Raw genomic sequence first — 18,895 nt, 5'->3', positions numbered from 1 at the left:
TTTTTCGGACAAGTGCTTATCACTCACGCGCCACGCGGATTGACATATATATAATTGTATATATAGGGGGAACTGATACGGGTCTCGGGCACGATAAAATATAGCGCAAACACACTGATGTAATTTTACTACCTATGATTTATGAACCATTTGATTTCAACACAACAAGCCAATCAGTAAGGTTGTCTTAAGTTTTGTGTTCTTTTTAATTTTTTTTTTACTAAATAAGTAAAGATTGGCGTTAATGGGAGAAAAGCTAGACGTAGATTAAGTGCACATAAAATAAAAAACATCGATTGCAAAATTTACAGAATAAAAAAAGTGATATACATAACAACAGCGGTGATCAGGTAATTATGTAAATATAAAATTTAGAATAATATTCTAAAAATTGAAGCGAAAGCCGAGTAGTGAGAAGGTAATATTATAATAGTAAAAGATAACGTGCGCAATTGAACATGTATTGTCATTTTTATAGCATTTTAATAAGACACGCGATAATGGATTACACACACTAATGTTCATTTACTACTCACACATAGACATAGACCAAATGTTCAAGTTATGTGAATTGCCTAAATATTACTCCTTAAAACATGGTACGCTGGAGCCCCCTTAAGTTAAATATAGGCTTTATTATTATTAAAGCTATAATAAATTGAGGAGTGCGTATTGATGCAAGTAGACTATGGGGTTGTACTTCATCAGTTTTAGTGCTGTTCTCGTCAAGTTCCTCCAATGATGAGCAAACATGTTCGTAAGCATCATGAAACAAACTCAGAGAATTCAAATGTTCTACCCAACGTGTTTCGCAGAATTTTAAAAGTCGCGTTTGTTTTGCACTCTCGTATGATGCTTTTATATATTTTCTTAATACTACACCTGCTTTATTAGAAAGCCAGAATAAATTGATAACTTCTTTTATTGTTCCTATACAGTTTCGGATTATGTAATTATAGTATTTTGCAAGCATGTGTTATAGCTAAGTTTAAGTTATGATTTGCGCAGTGAACATAGATAGCTTCCGGATATAACTCTCGTACTTTGGTCGCAGAGCTGTTGAATTTGCCGCTCATTGCACGCACTCCATCATAAACTTTAAAAAAAAAAAAAAAAATAATAACATAATAAATAAACCAGAAAACTACAGTAGCACAAACATAGTCAAGTATTCAGGCTTACTTTGGCCCCTCATATAAGCCAGGTTTATACAAATGTTCTTCATTGTAGTTAATAACGTATTTGCAAGCTCTTTCTCGGTAACGTCTACTACAGGAACAAAGCATACAAAGTCTTCTCTAATTACATATTTACCATCACACTTATCGACATATCGAAAACACATAGAAAATTGCTCTATGCCGCTTATATCAGTGCTTTCGTCGGCAATCACTGTAAAATATCTTGATTTGTTAATTCGTTTCACAATATTGGCTGTGATTAACTTTCCTGCTGTATCAATAATTTCATTTTGAATGCGATGGCTTGTATACATTGCATTAGCACTCGCAGTTTTGAAATGATTCTCCAAAGCATGATCACCGCTTTCAATAGCAAATCGAAGTAACGCTCGGAAATTTCCATCGTTTTCTTTTGGCATGTCTATTAATAAATTACCATCATCACGATGACCTCGCATTGCAATACCCTGTCTACTGCAATACAAAATGGCTCGGATGATAGGAATCAATTTTTATCTATTTTCAAGTTGTTGTTGTTTTCTTCTCTTGTCGATTACAGTGATCACGTTATTTTTTTTATTTTCGTAAACCAATTTGAAATTTTGACCATCTTCCACAGCATCTTTAATATGATATTTTTTTGTTTGATGTTTTCTGAACTTTTCAAGTGCTTTTTTCCAATCTCTAAACGGAGTTTCAACAAAAAAATTCGGACGTTCATGACCTCCTTTACCAATAGATTTTAAACTAAATTATACACAATATCGGCAATATGCTCCATCTTCTTTAGCTGAATACACTAACCATACGAAAGAACGACACCAAGAATACTGAAATTTCAAATTTCGATCGCCTGAAGTCGGGAACTTGAAATCAATTTCTGGCATCCAAGAATGCATTATAACATTATATTTATCACCATCATTTAATGTTCGTCGACAAAAACTTACTATGTCATTTGAAAAATCCTACGGATATAATAGAAATTCAACATAATTCATATTTAACATAATTTTTTTTTAAATTTATTTTATTAGAACTTAGAAGTCTATAACTTTGAATTAAAAATACTAAAACAAAAATTCTATAATTTAAGAGGACGCGCCATACCCGAATGGTTAGGTTAGGTGTTTATGTTATCCATATTATATTATTACGATATAAAAAAATGGGCGTCATTCGATAGCGTCCCGTTTCAACCTTTTATACCTTTTCAGTATGTCGATTGCGTCCACAAGTAGGATAGGTAAATTATTTTTTCTTACCTTTTTATGTTCCGATTGCGTCCTGTTGTATGATATATAAGCATAACATTTTGTAAAACGAATAGTCATTATTAATAATTATTTTAATAATAATAATTATACAAAAACCAATAAAAATAAATCCAAATATATAAGAATAAATAATTTAAAAAATAATATTTAAACTTATCAATTATACGGATTTTCTTATTTTTTTCACTAAAAATGGTATTCATTATTAAGTCTAAACTTTAAAGTATCTTTCGATGCTAAGGCACTTGACGTACTAAATCGCTACGTTATCGTAAATCGATAAGAGTACCAACCTTAAGATAAAATGTTCGTTAACTCATCAAGTAAAAACCAATTCGTATTTAAATATACCTCCACACCCCATGTATGACAAAAATATTAGATTTAATATGTCAATTTATTTGTCACATTAACGCTTACCTACTATACAATAGGACGCAATCGGAATACTCAAAAGGTGGGCAAAAAATTGTTTACCTGCATCTGGGACGCAATCGACAAACTCCGAAAAAAATAATCTAATTTAGTTTAACTAACCTTATGATTTGAAGTTACTTGTGACACCACATTTTTTTGTTTTTTTATTGGAGGACTCTCTTCTAATGTCACGGGGACACCAGGGTCGTCAATGTTTTTGTTATTATCATTGTCCACTTTTAATACACAATATACATTAAAAATAATAAACTATACGTATCAATAAATTCGTTCTAAGACACTACGAAAAATATATAATAATAGTAATTACCTTCGTTTTTTTCAATTATTGTTTTGGATTTGGAAAAAGAGTTTTTAAAAAAGTTGGTTATAGATGTATTTTGTCTTTTCATTTTCAATTTTATAATAATAATATAACTCTAACTCACATTAACTAAAGTCTAATTCGGACTTAATGCCATGACAATGTGCACACCCGTAATGACCGTAATACAATATAGATACATAGGAACATTGATGTTATCTGAATATCGAAGAAAACGATTGACTATCATAATTATAACATATAAATAAATATAATAGATTATAATGTGTAACGTCTCTAACGAGTAAACGAAAAAGGGAAACCCATCAATCATAATGTACCAGTGCAAATAATATTATAACGATTAGTATATGTTTACTTATTTTTACTTACTGATAATAAGCGACTTACAAACACGCATTATTATTACGAAGTATTGTAGTCATGCAATTTCAAACTTTTGAGCTTAAAGTAGTAAAGTGCCAATACCTTTTAGAACCTTTGAAAAATTACAAATTATTACAGATTCACTTTTCTTACCAAAACATTTTTTTTCTAGCATATTTTAACTTCTTTTGAATTATTAATTGTTTTTAGGTACATAAGATAAAATAACTATTAAGTTTTAAATTAATCATTCATTCATTTCGGTGGGAGAGGAGGAGGTTGACCCCCCCCCCCATGCATCCACCACAGCCGTCGCTGCACGAGGACCGCGCCGTTTACATCTACCGCTACGAGGAAGCCTCGATCCGTCGGTACGGGCGCCTTTCCACCAGTGTCCTTCCAATATCCCTAATATCGGTCCACCAGGCCGCGCCTAGGCGTGACCGGGGCCATCGCCTACCGGGGACGGCTCGCCTGGACCCTCACAGTGGTCAAGGCGGCCCAACACCCACCTAACGATTACATCATTCACGCAGCTGGCCGCGTTTCAGAAGGAGCAATATCGGCGCCATAACCTCTTTCCGGGTAGCCGACGAGTCGACTACCCGGTGAGAGGCCCCGCGCCACGGGATGACCTTGGCCTTCACGCCCGTGGAACGGCGTCACCGCCGACCACCAGATCAGGCAAACGCTCCGGTCTATAGCGGACGCGTACGGAGCCCAACCCCGCACGCCACGCTGGTAACCGGTGTCGTTCGTTAGCGGACGTTCCGCCCTGGCAGTACCAGGCCCGAGAACCACCGCTGGAGACTAGCGAAACCAGGCTGTGGTTTCGCTAGATACGCTATCGAGACAGTACTGATGAGGTCACGGAGGCGTTCGAGGATGAAGACGTCGAAAACAAAAAACACGTATTCAATATGGATAAATAGATTATCGAATCGTAAAAAAACAAACAGGAGTATACATGACGAAGCGATAACCGACCAAAGAACACGCCGCGAATACGCGTTTTCCGAATGCGACGATGTTTTCTTTGAATTACAAATGCGACAATTAATTTCATTTTACTATGACCTAGTGATGGCCGATTCAGGTCGGTGAATCGATTTTAATCGGAATGAAAAAAATCGATTCAAAAAAATCGTTGCCCAAAAAATCGATTTTTTGGGGAATCGATTCTTAAAATAACGATTTTTTAAACAACTAGATGGTGCTTTTTTAAATTCAAAAAATTGTATATTCAATTTTCAAAAATGTTTTTAATTGACTAGAAGGGGAATGGGTTTCTATAGAGCATAGTCTCAGAAGTCTCAGAAGTCAGTATATTATTTGTAATAACAAAAGTCTACAAAAGAACCTAATAGATACATTATTGAATTTTGACATCATCAAAAGTTGGAAAATTGATGAAAAAAAATAGTTAAGTTAATAATTAACAAACAATATATTCAACACTTAAATTGTAATTATAAGAAAATGTTTAACTTAGTTAAAAAATTATTAATTATTTATGTTTAATTACCACTTAGGCAGGGCTGGAAGTAGTTACTTACAAGTTACTTATTTTGGTACATTATATTTTTGTTAAATGATTTCCAATTGTTTCAAATTACTTGTACAAGTAATTTGAATTTTGAAACTCAATATTTTTAAATGACCTTATACTGTCATAAACGGATTTTACACCTCATTATAATAACATACTTGATGTTATGTAGTGTGTACTATCAGTAACATATAATTGTTCTACAATAATATTTAATAATATTAACTATAAAGTTATTATTATTATTTATCCACTGTGTTTGGCACTGAATAATAAGTACTCATACTCTACGACACAAGGTTCTTCTGCAGTGTAGAGTAACTTCTAGTAATATTTCCCACATTTTGTATACTATTATATTTTTTTGTTAATATAAATAAAAAAAAATAAGTAAGAATCAGATACAATACAAATATATGTAAATAATATTGAAATTTAAGTTTGAGTTGACTAAGTTAGGATTTAGGTATTTAATGTAGGTAGGTAGATAAATAATACAACAATGATTATGGTAAACACTGTATTTTTTTTTGTTTTTTATATCATTGGTACTTTGACATAATTTTTTACAATAACTATTACAACTTTAACTACAATTTGACAATTTGCGAAAAGTAACTAGTTAAGTTAAAAAGTTAAAATTAAATTAACTTTAACTTTTTAACTCGTTAAACATATTAACAAATTTTATATACAAAAGGCTGTACAGATACATTTTACATATTTACAAATAATATACAGATAATTACATTATACATATTAATACATTTTATATACAAAAGGCTGTACAGATACATTACACTATACATATTTACAAATAATTACATCCCACAATAAAAACAACTTTTTTTTTATTCTATGTGCCAGTCTTCAAAATTTAGAGAACTTAGAAACAAAAGCTGTTGCAACTTTTCCCCCCTTTAATCGGTTTCTTTTTTCGGTCATTATATTTCCCGCTTTTGAAAACAATCTTTCCGAAGGGACAGAAGTTGCTACTAAAGACAAATATGGTTGTACAATTTTTTTTAAGAGAGGGAACATATTGCCATTTATATCCCAATATTTAAGTATGTCATCACCTAACAGTATTGTGGGCTGGCTTATATAATGCTTAAGTTCAGTTGGCATTCGCTCTTCAGACTGTTCTAAACTTTGTGATGCAGCTTTTTTTTGAAACTAGATCATTGTGAACTGACCACAAACTATCACTGCGTTCACCATCATCATCACTAGAGCCTTGGTTTGAGGAGTTAGGTTCTTCACAATTACGTTTTATTTTATCAATTTTATTTTTTATAAATTTAATAGCTCTTGAACTAGACATTGGGTTATTCAAATAAATAGTTTTGAACCGGGGATCTAATATAGTGGCAACACTAAGGAGACTTCTCTCCTCCATCCTACCAAACCTTTTATCTAGATTTTCTAACATTGCCTTTTTTTAAGGATAAAGCAGTTGGATGGGTTAGATCAATATACTCAGTCTTTTTAATAAGACAATTAATTAAGGGTATCACCGTGCTGCCAGTTACATATTTTTGACCACATAATTCTCTTGTCGCCACTTCCATCGGCCTTAACACTAACAACATTTCCTTTGCTACATCAATTTCATCAGCTGACAACATTTCGGGGCCCCGGCGAATATTGATTAATACAGAAGCAATATGGTTGGAACATAAAATAAATCTATCTATCATAAAAAAAATGGAGTTCCAACGTGTTGGTACCGATTGTTTTAGTTTATGATCGCACAATTTTCGAAGTTCATCAGAAGCCGCTACAGATTGCTTGAAATAAGTTACAATAGCCTTAATTTTGTTGATGATATTATGTACATCTGCAAGATTAACCAATGCCCTTTCGGATACCAAATTCAGAGTGTGGGCAAAACATGGTAAATGTTTTTCTTGGCCAAAAGTTTTTTTAACAGCAGATAATATATTAGCACCATTATCGGTGACGACGGTGAATATCTGGCTTTTTGTTATACCCCACTGAAGAAGAAGATGCTCAAACCAAGCGGATATATTGTCAGATATATGGCTGGCAGAAAGCTCTAACACACCAAGTGTCACACTCTCAAGAGCAACTTTGTTTAAACTTAAAAAATGTACCGTCATGCCCAAAACACTTCTTGTGTTAAGAATGTCTGTCCAAATATCCGACGTTAAGGTTAAATGCTCTACAAGACTCAGCTTAGATTTAACTAATGCGGATAAAACCTCATATTTACTTTTGATGTGCTTTGTTATAGTTTGCTTGGATGGAACTTTGTACATAGGCACTGTTTTCTGCATGAAGAACCGGAATCCTGGTTTTTCTGTTATAGACAACGGCAGATTATCCTTCGCTACCATGTACACAAGCGCATCCGTGATAGCTCGTATCTTATATCCTCCTTCTAAAATAATTTAGACAATTTATTATAATTTTATAGTTATGAATTAAAAAATTTACTCTTACTATCATAAGATTTGATGTCCGAAAAAGACTCGTGCATTGTTCTCTGCCTGAAGCTCACTGACTGTGGAGTACTTGATGTTGATGACGATGTTGTTGGTATAGATCCACTAGTAAATGATACCACGGAATCGTTGCCTTGTGTCTGTTGAGTCTATAATAAAAAAAAAATTGGTTTTAAGCACATTATTAGTAATTTAGCATCTTAGTATCTTACCTTATTTACAATGGTCTTAGCTAACTCAGCAAAATCATTGTCACCAGGATCATCAGGATCGTCAACATCTTCATGTTGTGGTCGAGAGTAACTTGTAGATGCAGTTGACATCATTGAATTCCTCGAACTAGTTGATGCCACTGATTGAGTTGAAGAAACAGATGTTCGACGAACCTCTGTCTTACTGACAAAAGCCTTGTCTAAATTAATAGAAGCATGATTTCGCTTCATGTGGTTGCGAATATTGGTTGTGTTACCACATGGCTTGACTGGAGCCTCACACAGTTTGCATTTAACAACTCCCAAATCAGATGTTTTTTCAAAAAAAGGTCCAAATTGAACTTCGAGATTTTGACGACATTTCGACGTGTACAAACTACAAGTGTTTTATTTTATATAATTACCAATCAAAAAAAATAAAAACTGTATACCACGCGCGAACTGCAAAATGTCGGAGGAGGCGGAGGTACGAACTACACGTCTACACTCTTAAAGAACGAAAAACGGAAAGAAAGACGATCACGAATAATAAGAACGCTTCACGATTCACGAATGAAACGCACGTCGCACAGTTCAGTGTTCACACTTTCACAGAGTAATAATTATTAATTAATAATGCAGGGTGGCCAATATCTCGGTCCAAATATTAACGCACCGTTCATGGCACCCAGTCAGCAGAAGCCAGAAAGGCCAGTAAAGATAAACGCGGAAAAAAAATTGCCGATTCTTATCAAATCGAATCGAATCGAATCGGTCCGTCCAAGAATCGATTCAAAAAATCGATTTATCGATATAAAAAAATCGATTCTTTGCAGAATCGATTTTTTTAGGACATCACTACTATGACCATTTGCTACTTGAAATATTAGATTCCCGTTTAAATCGTGGTTTACCTATTAGAGATTAGTTATAATCTACTTTTTAATAATTTTACGTAAAATATTATTATTTGTTATTATAATTACGTATTTATGTCCATGACAAAAAAAAGTGATTTTAAATTGTACAAACCTGTTTAAATTCTACATACTTATTGTTCCTATTTCCAATACCTACCATATGTAATAAAAATAAATCCATTTGACAAGTATAGTCATAATAATTAATTATAATACATTATCTGGTAAATTATAATTGTAAAATCCCAAAAATAGTTTTACGATAACGATACGACACGCAACTTCGAAGAAGCGACGTAGTACGCTATACTTGATGGACGGGGCGGAAGTGGCGGTATATATATAGAACCATACTCACACTAATAATCATTTACGACTAAAGGTCGATTCGCACTATACGGAACGTCAACGTCACGTCACCGATCGGCAACGTCACGTCAAAATATCTTATTATGTATTTAAGGTCGATTCACACTATAAGTAACGTCAACGTCACGTCACAGACCGGCAACGTCACGTCAAAATATCTTCCCATGTATTTATATCGCCATGTTCACATACACCGGCAACATTATGGAACGTCAACGTCACGGAACGGCAAAGTTTATCGAAAACTATATTATGACGTGACGCAACCGGTCCGTTCTTGTCCGATCGGATAGTGTGAATGTGAAAACTGAACGTTTCCGTCAAATTTAAGTTAATTTAAATAATAATATTTAAGTTGTTTTTCATTATTTTTTCATGGATGATGAAATTTTAATAGAAAAAGTTCGTCAATATGATGAATTTTACAATATGGCTCATAAAAAGTATTGTGATAATCATCATAAAGATGTAGTATGGGCAAAAATTGGAAAAGAATTGAATACAACAGGTATGTGCAACTTCATAATTTTATTATTTTATTTTATTATTTCCACTAGTGATAATAATACAGTTTTTTGTTTTAAATTTTAATATAAAATAATAATAAATAATAATAATATTATAATTATTGTACAAATTTGTCTCTTTGCCATGCCACTGATCCAATATCACTATTAAAAAAAGTTTTGTAAGTTTCACGTACATTAAATGCAAACAATTCTGCATTTCCTCCTTGCATTGGTAGATTTGACCAATTGGGTTCGCCTTCGATAGGGTCTAAATTCTGTGTCATCGGTATATTATCCTTGATATAGTTATGTAAAATACATGTTGTCAATATTACTTTATCTACGTTTTCGGGGAATAAATTTATACTTCTAAAATAAATTCTAAATTTTTGTACCAAATTTCCAAAAGCATTTTCTGACACACGACGAGCTCGAGACAGTCTATAGTTGAATACTTGTTTTTCTACGTCCCCATTTATCTTTTTTCCTGGATATGGTCTAAGCAAATAAGGTTTTAATGGAAATGCCCCGTCTCCAACAATCACAAAAGGCGCTGGAGTTTGAGTTCCAGGAAGATTTCTATCTTTAGGTACGTTTAATTTATTCTTCTCTAGAGATTTTCCAAAACTAGAATTGGCAAAAATTCCACCATCACTATTTTTCCCATAAGAGCCTACATCTATGGCAATGAATTTATAATTCGCATCTACTAGAGCCATCAACACAATTGAAAATGTCCGTTTATAATTGTAAAATTGTGAACCACTATTAGGTGGGGCGAAAATGTTCACATGTTTGCCGTCTATTGCTCCCAAACAATTTGGAAAATTCCATATATTCCAGAAATCATCTGCAATTTTTTCCCAGTCTTTTTCTTTTGGTGGTGGCATTACTTCAACTAATAACTTATCTATAATGGCTACACACACATCCTTCACTATATTATGAACCGTAGAATGTCCCAAGCGAAAACTGAATGCAATGGTTTGAAATGAGTCACCAGTTGCTAAGAATCTAAAAATTAAATATGTAATTTCACTTATAAATTTTATATCGAACGGCGTGATTTTTTATAACGATTATTAATTGATAATATGAAATACGAAAAATACGAAAAACAAAAAACATTTTTTTTAATCATTTCTTCAACCTAACCTCGAGTATAATGACATAATATAGAACCGTTATAATTATTATATTTCATTATTTCATTAAAAAAATATATAATATATATTTTATATTCTCAATGAAATGATGAATGTATTGATTTTACAATGATGAGTTTTTTTTGTTTTTTCTTTTTGTGTCTGGGTACAGCATAACTTGTCAAAATAATGCTTCAAACGATTTTTAATATTTGTTATAATTCAAAAAGTATAAGTAGTAGAGACTTTAAATTTTAACAGCTATTTAGATTGGCATTTTATTCACATAATTTAATTTTCAAAATGTTTTGCTTATTTTAATACTATTTATAGGAATTTGAAATATTCGTTTTTATTTAGTTTTTTATTTTATAAATATCAATAAAAAATTTTTGGCGGAATCAAAATGCTTAAAAATTTAATACAAAGTTCCTCATAAGTTATTCTATTATATTATTAAGTATTATACTATTATATTCACAGGGAAAATATGTAAAATTCGATGGATCTCACTCAGAGATCAACTTAGGAAGGCAATAAAAAAGAAAAAAACAACAAGTGGACAAGCAGCTGACAAACAAAAAAAATGGAAGTATGAGGACTGCATGTCTTTTGTAATACCATTTTTTAAAGAACGAGAAACGTTTTCTAACATAGTATCTCCGGAAAGTGATAGCGAAGAGTCAAATGACGAAGAAATGTCCAGTAATAATGACAAAAATATAAATAAAGATGTTCTAAGTGAGAATGAAGAAAGTGAACAAGAAACTACGTTAAAACGTAATAAAGTTATGGGGTCGGTATCACAAAAAACAAAATCTCCAAAAAAAATGAAAATGCCAGCATCATATTATTCTAATGCAAAAAAAAAAAATAAACCACAAACAGCATCATCTGTTTTAATGCAATATTTATTAGATGAACCAAAGGCAACATCTCGTGAGCATCCAATCGACATATTTTTCCAAGGGCTGGCAGCTACAGTCAAAACATTTTCACCAGAATACCAACACATGGCAAAAACCAAAATGTTTGCAATATTGTCTGAATTAGAGTGGGCACAATTGCTAAATAAAACAGCAAATCATCAAATCCCACTATCAATATATCCTTCAACATCATACATTTGCTCTAACACTGAAATGGCACCATCACAAAACAACATTCAATACGTCCAAACACCAACACCATCTCCTGTTTTAAGACCATCGTCATCATCAACAACATCATCTACCCAACATTTTTATGAAAACTTTGATCCTACAAATATACAATATAATATATAAAGTTAAACAATAAAATATCTATTAATAATGTTTTGTTAAAATACTAAATCACGTAAGGTGTTATAATAATAGTAAAATATAATTTTGAAAGTAAATAAACAAGTAATAAGTTTAAAATATTGTTTTATTTTATAAACGTGTATTATTATTATATTCACCTTAAGCACACCATTAACTTTTCCTTAGCACTTATAGCTTCTCGAAATGTTGTATTTTTTTTGGTAATCTGTTGATCGATTTTAGATAATAAAACATAAAATTGATGTTGTGACATTCTAAAATATTTGTAAAATGAAGTTTCTTCATCTTGTAAATCATTGAACAATGTATGATATTCCCCAAATTGCTTTCTCTTAATTAACATTTCTCGAACCCATGTTGTTCTACGTTTTTGGTGACTATTCTCTTCCTCCTCATCCAAAATAATTGCAATTATCGCTAACGTTTTTTTATTAAATTTTGGCATAATGATATAGTAATTATATTAGTATATGATCACAAAAAAAAAATAGTTCGTACATAGATCCACTTCTGTAAACTCAACCTAACTGCAATAATTCCTAAAATTTGACATTGACGTAATGACGTTTGACGTTAATGTGAATGTATAACAAATTTTACGTGACGTTGCCGGTCTGTGACGTGACGTTGACGTTACTTATAGTGTGAATCGACCTTTATACCGCAATGTTCACATACACCGGCAACATTACGTAACGTCAACATCACGGAACGGCAACGTTTATCGAAAACTATATTTTGACGTGACGTAACCGGTCCGTTCTTGTCCTTACGGATAGTATGAATGTCAACACGGAACGTTTCCGTCAACAATTTAAATAAACTATATTTTGAATGTGTAAGCTCGTTAACTAAAAATTATAATTTTTGAATATTTAAATACAAAAATATAGACATATAAAGTAAGTAAACAATATTTATTTAATTCTCCAATTTACAGTAGAAAATGAAATAACATATTAATAGTTTAAACATTAAATAGTCATGAACGATGAGATGTTGATTGAGGAAGTACGCCAATATCAAGAACTGTATGATATGACGCATAAAAAATATAGCGACAACATTCACAAAGATAATATCTGGAGAAAAATTGGTAGTGAATTGAAAATAACAGGTACCTAGATATAAACTTAATTTAACTAATATTACTTATTATTAGGTACTTAATATTACTTTTACAGCTTTTATTTTTTAATTTTACATAAACTTATCTCTCTGCCATGGTAATGATCCATTTTCAGAGTTAAAAAAAGTTTTATAGGTTTCACGCACATTAAAAGCAGTAGTGAGGGCATTTCCACCTTGTCTATGTATACGTCCCCAATTAGGTTCACATTCTGGTGGGTCTAAATGTTGGGTAATTAAAATATTATCTTTGATATAATTATGCAAAATACAAGTAGTTAATATAATATTGTCAACATTTTCGGGTAAAGATTTTATATTTCTAAAAAAGATTCGAAATTTTTGCACCAAGTTTCCGAATGCGTTTTCGGATACGCGCCTAGCTCTTGACAATCTATAATTGAATACTTGTTTCTGTATATCACCATTAATTTTAGAACCAGGATAAGGTCTTAATAGATAGGTTTTTAGGGGAAATGCCTCATCCGCCACAATGACATATGGCACTGGACATTGAGTTCCGGGGAGATTTTTATCTTTTGGAACATGTAGTTTATTTTGTTCCAACGCTTTTCCTAAATTTGAATTGGCAAATATTCCACCATCACTATTCTTACCGTAGGATCCTACATCTACAGCAATGAATTTATAATTTGCGTCAACCAAAGCTAACAAATTAATAGAAAAAAGTTTTCTTATAATTGAAATATTGGGAACCACTGTTCGGAGGAGCAAAAATTTCCACGTGTTTCCCATTTAATGCTCCTAAGCAATTAGGAAAGTTCCACATTTTCCAGAAGTCATCAGCAATTTTTTTCCCAATCTTTTTCCTTTGGTTGCGGCATCACTTCAGCTAACAATTCGTCTACTATAGCTTTGCATACTTCTTTAACAATGTAATGAACAGTCGAATGCCCCAGCCGATAACTGAATGATATAGTTTGAAACGAATCACCAGTCGCTAAAAACCTAAATAATTAATTTTAAATAACTGTTAAACTGTTCGGACAATATAATAAATTTAAATTTAAATTAACAAAAATGTTTTAATTTATAAGTTATTTTTATTCAAGTAATTACCAAACATGCGTTAAAAGTATTAAACCGTATACGAATAACCAAAATATTAGATTCTGAACAGAGCGATTTATCTTGAATCGATTTTATTATTTTGTTATAATTCAAAGACGAATAACCGTAGATACCTACCTGCAGTTTTTACCAAATGTTTATATTACGATTTTCTATTCATAATTAAATATTCAAAATATTTCGACACGTTTTGAGCTATTTATATATACATTTCAAATACAAATTTTAGATTCTGAGTGAAACGATGAATGTATTGATTTCACAATGATGTGTATTTTTTTTTATTTTTAAATTTTAAATTTTAAATTTTTTTATTTTTGTGTCTGTCATCACGTTTTAGGACAGTAAAAATGCTTAGATTTTCTTCAACAGTATCTCTTATGATAGGAAAGTGAATCTAGTTGGTGCTTCAGGAGGTCAACTTACATCCACTTATCAACCTTTTTTTTTCTATAATATTGTCAATAACAAATTTTTTGTTAGCCAAAAGTCTTTGAAAATTAAATACAAGGTGCTTCGTAAAATTTTATAATCACAGTTTAAAAAAAAATTGAGATACATAGGCACGATTTTTTTTAAAAATTCATACATTTTTTAGTTTCTATAGCTAAGGATTGAAACTTTAAAACACTTTTTGTTATAACCAAATTTTATATTTTTAATAGGCCCAGCGTGCAAGAATAGATGGATCTCATTACGTGACCAGCTGAGAAAAGCAATGAGAAAAAATATTACAAAAAGTGGACAAGCCGCTGAACTTAAAAAGAAGTGGAAGTATGAAGATTCAATGTCATTTGTAATTCCATTTTTTTAAAGAAAGAGAAACATAAACCAACATAGCAGAACCTGATAGCTTGAGTGATGGATCGAATGATGAACACGAAGGTATGGAGAGCGTTGTTATTACTGGGGATACTTCAGAACAAAATTCTAATAACAACATAAATCAGAAATCTACAGCATCTCCAAAAAAAAGTTCATCTAGGTATTTGCTAAACAAAAGAAAATTTGAAAAAAACAGAGACAGCTTCATCTGTACTAATGAAATATTTAGTAGAAAGTGATAAGCAAGAAACAAAAGCCACTGCTAATGATCATCCAATAGACATATTTTTCAATAGTCTAGCCGCTACTGTAAAAACTTTTTTCACCCGAGTACCAGCATATGGCAAAGTCAAAACTTTTCAATGTTGAATCCGAACTAGAGTGGGCACATTTACAAAGTAAGAATACAAATTACCAAGTGCCAACATCAATGAATTTTCCAGCTCCAGACAACAGGTCAAATATACACCCAATACCATTTATTCAAACTCAAAACATCCAACAAGCAGTCCATCCACAACAACAAATTTATGAAATTTCACGTGCGTCAAACTCATCTACTCTAAATGATTCATTTATGTTTAGTCACAACACCTTTACCTGTAAGTTCCGGAAGGTCATCTGCACAATCTTATTTTGAAAATTTTCAGCCAAATTAACTTTTAACACAGTTAAAGTAATAAGTTTATTAATAATAATATTAACTATTTTGTTTAAATACAAAAAATACAAAATATAAAATACTAATTTTTTTATTTCTTACCTTAAGCAGACCATTAGTTTTTCCTTGGGACTAATAGCTTCTCGGAATGTAGTGTTTTGGTTTTGAATTTTAGTTTGAATTTTAGTTAAAAGTTCATAAAATTGACTTTGTGACATCCTAAAATATTTATAGAAAGAAATTTCTTCATCTTCTAATTCTTTAAATAATGTGTGAAATTCTCCTACGAATTTCCTCGCAGTAAACATTTTTCGTACCCACGTTTTCTTAGTACGATTAAATTTTTTTTTCTTCGTCGTCCAAAATTAAGGCAATCATTGCTAATTGTTTTTTAGTGAACTTCAGCATGATACAAATACGAATATTTAATAAAAAAAAAAAATGAATTTAAAACACAGAATGTACTAGACCTAGTTTAACCTAACAGAATTCTGGACTGGATGGACTGATGGCTTTTCCGTGACGTTACCGATAATGCGAATGTATTCTATTTTTGACGTGACGTTGCCGATCGGTGACGTGACGTTGACGTTCCGTATAGTGCGAATCAACCTTAACACAAAGATTACGGACGGCGACAACAAGATAAGAAATTGCCTAAATTTTTCCCCTTAAATAATAACCACTAAGAGCCGCCTTAAGGGTCTATAAATTAAATCTTGTTATGTACTAATAAAATTTGATGGGTTAAGAAAAAAAATGGTTTAGGAACTTGGACCGGTCTATGCGGACAGCCCGGTAGCATATAAGCATTCTGAGGTCCGCTTCGGCACCTGTGTTCAACTATGCAATCCCGTTGGTCAATTTTAAATTCCCGCCAAATTTATTATCACAAAGATATTATTTTAATCATAGACTTATAATATATTATTTGAAGTATTAAGGGCCAGTATTACAATACATGATTATATCTTCGGTTACCTGATCGTCTGTTTACGCCTCGGTTATCAATTTAACCGCGGTTTTGTCTTTTACGGTCCGTTATCAGAAAAGTAGTATTACAATACCCCGTCAGAGTTCGATTCGGTAATCCACTGTTTTAACCACCACTATCATTAAAAAAAGTTTAAACTGTTATCAGTGTTATCTAGATATCACTGCGTGTCATAAGCTCATAACTAGTTTTATTTTAAATTTTAACTTATAGTTAAAATTTATAAAATAGGTAATTTTATAATTAGTGAACGTGTAATTAATATACTACATAGATAAAAAACCATCAAAAAGTAAAAACTTTAGTTTTGCTGAGGAAGAAGAACTGATGAATTTAATTTCGAAACACTGGTCTGTTATTCAGTGTAAGACTACCGACCACGTGAATAATATGTAAGTTTCTTTTGTTTCTTTATAATATTTAATAATTATCACGTTTTTTTTTACTTACTGGTCCAAATATTACATTACAGGAAAAAGAAAGAACACTGGGCAAAAATAGAATCCGAGTTCAACGCAGTTATTACAGATCAATTTAGACCAGCGAGTGTCTTGAAATGCAAATTTGAAAATATATGTAGACGAGCTCAGAAAAAAAAGTGTAAAATGGAAAGCAACTTTCAAGCACTGGAGGTGGTAAAGCTGTTTTGACAGATTTTGGTTTTGTTGATGAACGTGTATTGGCTCTTTTGGGTACAAGAGCATCAGGATTGGCTTCCAACTGGTATGACGATGAAGGTAATAAATACTTAGATTTAAAAATTAATTTAGATTAATTGAGATTTAAACAGGCCAGAGTAATATTTAGATTTAATAGTTTTATTAATTAACTTTTATTATTTATGTATTATATATAGGTATTAATAATGTACATTTTTAAATAAAATAAAAAATATTTTTTACGTTGGCCATAGGAGGGGAAAATGCAATTTTAAAATATTAATACAAATTTCTCATTCAATAATGTTCTTAAGACTTTGAAATTCAAACCAAGTATAAGTGAACTTATGAAGTATTGACAGTTAAATTTTCATTTTTTTCAATGACCATTTAATATAGAATAAATAAATATCAGTAGAAAGAAAATTCTTAAGGTGGCCATAGGTGGCAACTCCACCTCCTACTAATTTATTATTTCATGAATTTAATATAGGTACTCAGTTTGTAATTTAAATTTTAAAAATATTTTAAACGTTGAGGGTAGTGTCTGGTAGCAAATAGAATCTAGTAGCTATTTCTGATTAGTCAAAGTTAAAAAATGTGACGTATTACAATTAATTACAATTAATGTATTTTATGATATTCATTTTAGTGATAGTTTCTAACACTAATCAAATTGAAATAGATGGAGTAGATGAATATCAAGTAGAAGTAGTGAGATGTGATTATGATCAAGACAGTACATTCCAAGAGCAGACTTCAGATAGTTGTATTCAAAATGAGTCCATTGAACCAGGTAAAGATTTATTTTGTACTTTGTTTATATTTTTACTATACATTTGTTTATAACTAGCTTATTAGATACATTTTTCGTTTACTACTTTTATCAGGAATGTCTTGGGCAAAATATACACCTGGAATGCTAAGGCAGCCAAAATCCGCTCCATTATCGTTTGAAAAAAACATCCCCAAATGACAATGTTGAACTTTCTAAATCAGGTAATTATTGAAAAATGTGTTTATGTAATTTTAAAATTATCTCATTGTTCAAATAAATTGTACGAATTATTAATGATTTTAGGCCCGACAAAGAGAAAGAGGCTCTTTCAAGACAAGGTGTCAAAATGGGCACAGGAAAAAGCTTCACTGACAGAGCAGGAATCAAACTTACAAAGCGAAGAAGCAGAATTTAAAAGAGAAATATGGAAGCTGAAAATAAATCGAGAACAGGAATTATTTCAAGAAGTAAAAGATAGGATAAAATTTCAAGTAGAAAAACATGCATCAGAAATGGAACTACTTGCATTGCAAAAATCCAGTATAAAATTAAAATTCAGTGATTTGTAGTGGACTTTTTTTTTTGATGATTTTGAATATTATTTTATATTATTCAGTACTTGTTAATTGTTAAATACTATATTGTTATTTTTATTACTCGTTAAATATTTGTACTTACATTTATCATTTTGATATTTTTCTTCCACTAAGGAA

At 31.4% G+C, this 18,895-nt stretch overlaps 2 protein-coding genes and 2 pseudogenes across 2 annotated transcripts; 3 read left to right on the top strand and 1 right to left on the bottom strand.

The window, feature by feature from the left end:
• Window positions 1-953: 953 nt before the first annotated feature.
• On the bottom strand, window positions 954-1,639 carry LOC112598271 (zinc finger MYM-type protein 1-like). Its single transcript, XM_025344672.1, has 2 exons — window positions 1,183-1,639; window positions 954-1,096 (listed from the first exon to the last, which is right to left on the bottom strand). Exons 1-2 carry the CDS (start codon window positions 1,637-1,639, stop codon window positions 954-956), a joined length of 600 nt encoding a protein of 199 aa, XP_025200457.1.
• A 7,820-nt stretch (window positions 1,640-9,459) lies between these two features.
• LOC112598270 lies at window positions 9,460-12,090 on the top strand. The gene is made up of 3 exons (XM_025344671.1): window positions 9,460-9,592; window positions 11,222-11,934; window positions 12,082-12,090. The coding sequence occupies exons 1-3, from the start codon at window positions 9,460-9,462 to the stop codon at window positions 12,088-12,090; spliced, it is 855 nt and encodes a 284-aa protein (XP_025200456.1).
• A 939-nt stretch (window positions 12,091-13,029) lies between these two features.
• LOC112598269 lies at window positions 13,030-15,749 on the top strand (annotated as a pseudogene).
• Window positions 15,750-16,285: 536 nt separating this feature from the next.
• Window positions 16,286-18,751, top strand: LOC112598267 (annotated as a pseudogene).
• Window positions 18,752-18,895: the final 144 nt, after the last annotated feature.

The sequence above is a fragment of the Melanaphis sacchari genome, unplaced genomic scaffold (assembly GCF_002803265.2).
Source record: "Melanaphis sacchari strain LSU unplaced genomic scaffold, SCAv2.0 Contig466_pilon_pilon, whole genome shotgun sequence".
In the NCBI taxonomy this organism is placed as follows: domain Eukaryota; kingdom Metazoa; phylum Arthropoda; class Insecta; order Hemiptera; family Aphididae; genus Melanaphis; species Melanaphis sacchari.
Note: the sequence above shows the minus strand (reverse complement) of the source record. Positions and strands in the feature narration are given on the sequence as shown.